At 38.2% G+C, this 4,804-nt stretch overlaps 1 protein-coding gene across 1 annotated transcript in view; it reads left to right on the plus strand.

Moving 5' to 3' along the window:
- Window positions 1-2,571, plus strand: part of SLC10A2 (solute carrier family 10 (sodium/bile acid cotransporter), member 2) — a 17,149-nt gene extending 14,578 nt beyond the window's left edge. The window contains exon 6 of the mRNA XM_006752917.1: window positions 863-2,571. Coding sequence (XP_006752980.1) covers window positions 863-990 — 128 coding nt within the window. The 3' untranslated portion in view covers window positions 991-2,571. The remainder of the gene's footprint in view (window positions 1-862) is intronic.
- Window positions 2,572-4,804: the final 2,233 nt, after the last annotated feature.

Consider the following 4,804-nt stretch of genomic DNA (forward strand, 5'->3'; position numbering starts at 1 on the left):
GGGCCATGGGAGGCACTTTACTATTTTATCCCATTTAATGTTCACAATTGCCCTATCAGGTAGACAATATTGTTATACCACTTATAAGTATGAGGTGCTGGAATTTGAAAGTAAATAAAACCTTCTCTTCCCCTGTGAACTTTGAAACCAATTAAGATGTAGAAAAAAAAATCAGATATTTAGATAATAAAATAGCACTTTTATTACAGATAAAACAATTAGAAAATACGGCTCAAAACTGTGATCAAATGGGCTTGTTAATACTGCCCCTTTCCACTGCCTCACACATGTGCCATAGCACACATAAACTGCAGGTGTTCTCTTGCACGGCAGTCTGTTCAAGTGAAACAGATCTCAAAAATATGCTGAGAAATGGCTGTCACCAGGGACTAACAGCTCCATGGAAGATAGGAAGGCTGACCACCAATCAGCCACCCCCCTCCTATGGGAAGGAATGAATGAAGGCTGGGAGAGATGGACTGTTATTCCAGCTCAAGTCCCACACAGACCATGAGATCATGGTCTTGGATATTACCCCTTTGCATGTAACATAATTATTGAGGACTAGCACAATAACTGGGAGATGGTAGGTACGGCATAAATGTTTTCTGCTATTGTTGTTGGTGAGTACCACCTGTATAAGTCATGAGCAAGTACCCTGTACAATTGTATGCTAGGTCTGCCTGAGGTGCAGTCCTTCCTCTTACTATGAGCATCCATGGAACTAGAATGGTGCTTGCTCTCTAAGTAGCCTCCAGCCTACAGAATGTGCAAACTGCTTTTTGAGTCATAATCACTGTCCAAAGTAAGTTTGTAGCTAATTATTATAAAATTTGCTTCACCTCCCATGTGTTTTTTCTAGTTTATTTGACATATAAGAAATGTTATGGGAAAAACCGTCAGGAATTTTCCGAGAGCAAAAGCAATGAAACAGTCTCCGAGTCATCGCTCTATAAGGTGAATGAAGGATTTCAAGCACATGAAAAGTAGACACCATATGGACAAAAAAGAAGAATTCTAAAGAACTATAACAATATTTTAAAATATTTGTTTCGCTGGGACATTTGGCAAGAAAAAAAAGTGAAAATTTTAATTTCAACTGAATCTATATATTTATTGGTTTGGGTACCAAGTGACTGGTGGTCCAAATCTTTAATGTGACAAATATTTATATGTAAATAAATATTTTGTGTCTTTGAAATATGCCAAAAACAATATCTTCAAACCTCGGCTAAACCTGATAACACTGAGAACCTCATAACTCCTGAACTGAATTCTTACCCAGAATCTCATAACTCAGAGATGAGCACCTGACTTTTTGTATGTTATAACAGATCCACTGAATTATTACTATGGTGATTAAGATTTTCTCCAGTATTTATGATTGTAAAAAGATTGAAATGAACATCTTCCACTGACATATTATTATTTTGAAAATGTTGCAACCTATTTTTATAACTGTGTATTGTAACATGGGCAAATATCTCACTTCCTGTATTTAAAAATAAAGAGATTGGCACTTTTCTAAGTGACAATCCAAAATCAAAAGTAAGAGAAATGAGTTACTAAATAGAATTCAGTAACCAAATCAGAATCATGACCACACTCATCAGTGATATTGTACACCCATTAGACATTTTCCTTAAAAATGGCTTGAATTTAGCAAAGTATTCTGTAAGCTCTGGAGAAGGACTTCCTCAAGGTTTGCCTGCATGAGGCAGGTCCACATTGGCTAATATGACAGCTATTTGATTTTATGAAGCTCCACAGTAGGCATCAGGGAGCGGGGAGGTGGCAAGATGCACAAAGACAGTAGAAATATTGGAAGAAACATCACCACTCCAGTGGGTGAATTCAATTCAATGGGAGATCATGGCTAATACATGGAAAAGCACAAATAACAGAAACCCATTTGAAGGCATAACTAGAGTCAAGTATATGTACAGAAGGAAATAGCAATAAGAATAATGAAGTTGGTGGGCCATGGGGGAAATGAGTATTAAACAGTATTTGAGAGAAAAAGAGGACATGCCCAAGATCCAGAAGTAGGAAGGGCATTGCCCAGTGAGTACCTTGAATGCTGTGAGTGGTGTAACATGAGGAAGCCAGGAGGATTTGCTCAAGGGCAGCAGGCTATTATGGCAAGAGGGAAACCCTGGCTGAATGTTGGGTTCTCAATTATAGTGTCTAATTTAATTTCCCTCATTCAGCAGCAAGATGTGGGCACATTCTTAACTCAGTTCCATTTTCCATTTGGACATTTTTTGCTGCCTCATTGACTCCCTTTCAAATGTTTTAGATCCAAAGGGCCTTTTGCATTTACTGTGAGTTCAGATATGCTGGTGCACCTCAGTATTATAGGCACATGAATATTAACTCTTAATTTGCTTTTCAATAGAGGGGGAGGGATCCTGCTTGGTAATCTTGTAATGTTTCTACCTTTTTATACAAGACGCACATTTCCAAATGAATAAGACCCATATATTTTTCCATCATTAGACAATCACAAGGGACTAGGAACTTTTATTAAAGGAGTAGAGGCCCGATGCATGAAATTTGTGCAAGAGTAGGCCTTCCATCCCCCAGCTGCCGGCACCGGCTTCCCTCTCGACCCAGGCTTCCCTCACAGCCCTGGCTTCGTCCGGAAGGTCTTCCAGAAGGATGTCTGGAAGGATGTCCAGTCTAATTAGCATATTGCACTTTTATTATTATAGATAGTAAGGAAAAGGTGGTACGGATTTTCTTATAAGGGAGTATCAAAGAATGTGCTTCCAAAAGTGCAAAAAGAAGACTTTCAGTCTATCTGTGAAGTACCTCCTACACCTCTCTCATCAAATAGACAACAGGCAGGTGCACTAAAGACACACTGTGAATTCCTATCATAATTCCCACACACCCATAGTCAAGGGCCTGGATGCCAGCAGCTGCAGCAAGCAGGTTTTTCCTCCCTGTTGATCAAGATATGTGAGTGTGACAGAACTTGGCTTTCTTACATGATGTGGTGTCTTGAGTTGTGCTTTTTTTCCCTAATGTGCTAGAGGGAAGAAAAATAGCTGAGCTTTTTAAAATGACAGCTCTCTATTTTTAAATGACTTTGAAAAGCTGAATAAATTATGTATTTTATTGCCTCTGTGAGTATCATATTAAATGAATATTTTATTTGAAAGGATGAATAAATGAAAATAATTTTTGTAATGTTTGGTCTCTGAGTCTTTGTGACAACTGTCAAGATTTCTTCACTATTCTATCAATTCTAGAGATATAAATAAGGTAAAGTTTCTCAAATATTAAATTGTTCTTTGAAAAGTACCTAAAAGAAACTCTTAATTAAACACTCTAATAATTAGGTATTCCACTGATACAGATTGAGGTTGTCCCCCAAGAAAACCATACTAGAGGACCATTAATCAAAGACTTAAAAGTGGAGTGATGAGGATAGCTGATTTAAAATAAAAGTATTATATGTACTTACAAATAAGACTACCAGCATCTCCTATTTAAAAAATGGAGAAAGAGAGAGCCCTAGCCAGTTTGGCTTAGTAGATAGAGCATTGAATGGTCCCGCGTTCAATTTCAGTCAAGGGCACGTACCTTGGTTGCAGGCTCCCAGCCCTGCTCGGGGCCATGCTGGAGGCAACCAATCGATGTATCTCTCTCACATCAGTGTTTCTCTCTGCCTCTCCCTTTCCCTTCCACTCTCTCTAAAAATAAATGGGAAAAATATCCTCGGGTGAGAATTTTAAAAAAAAAAGGAAAGATCCTCGGGTGAATATTAAAAAAAAAAGGAAAGAGAGGGAGAGAAAGAGAGAGAAAGAGGAGAGAGAGAGAGAGAGAGAGAGAGAGAGAGAGAGAGAGAGAGAGAGAGACTTCAGTTACGGTGCCAGTACATTAAAATTTCTCATCAACAAGACTTGAAGAAATTCAGGTTATGAACCCCATTTGACTACTCAAAGACATCACTGTTTTCCATCTAAGAAACTCTCTCTTAAGAAAGGAATACCTTACTCTCACCATCCCTACTCTTATTATGGTTTATTGGTTCAGGATGGAAAGACTTTGCACAACAACTACAAGAACAATCAATAATATTGGTGATTAAGAAAGACTTCTTATCTTTCTTCACTGTACACATACTTCTTTAAGAAGTTCAAAATGGGATATTTTAACTGTGTTGGAATATTTTGAATATAAAAATACCATAAAGTGGATGGGAATAAAGACAATTCTTCATTAACATGCTAGTACTTCCATCCTCAACTATTTACCCAAAAAATGTATCTTGAGTATATTACTTTTGGGCATAATCCTGTGGACACCAACAAAGGAGTATTGGTTTGAAACATTGAAAGAGCACAATAATTTTTTTAATCAAAGGATGACAAACTTGTGTCAAATGTCTAAACTTTGCTTATCTTAGAATTGGAATTCAGATGTGAGGGGACTGACATAGTGACACATATTGATGTATTGTTTAGAATAGAAAAATGAAGTCAGATTTTTTTCCCCTGACAGAAAATTTGATTTTAATCCTCACCTGAGGATATTTTTCTTGATTTTTTTTAGAGAGAGTGGAAGAGAGAGGGAAAGACAGAGAGAAATACTGATGTGGGAGAAGCACATTGATTGGATGCCTCCTGCATGAGCTCTGACCAGGGCCCAGGCCAGGGAGGAGCCTGCAGCCAAGGTACATGCCGTTGACTGGATTTGAACCTGGGACCCTTCGATCTGCAGGCCGACTCTCTATCCACTGAGCCAAATGGCTAGGGCCAGAAAATCTGATTTGACTGATTAGTTTGAAAGGGCC

Source organism: Myotis davidii, unplaced genomic scaffold (genome assembly GCF_000327345.1).
Source record: "Myotis davidii unplaced genomic scaffold, ASM32734v1 scaffold450, whole genome shotgun sequence".
NCBI lineage: Eukaryota > Metazoa > Chordata > Mammalia > Chiroptera > Vespertilionidae > Myotis > Myotis davidii.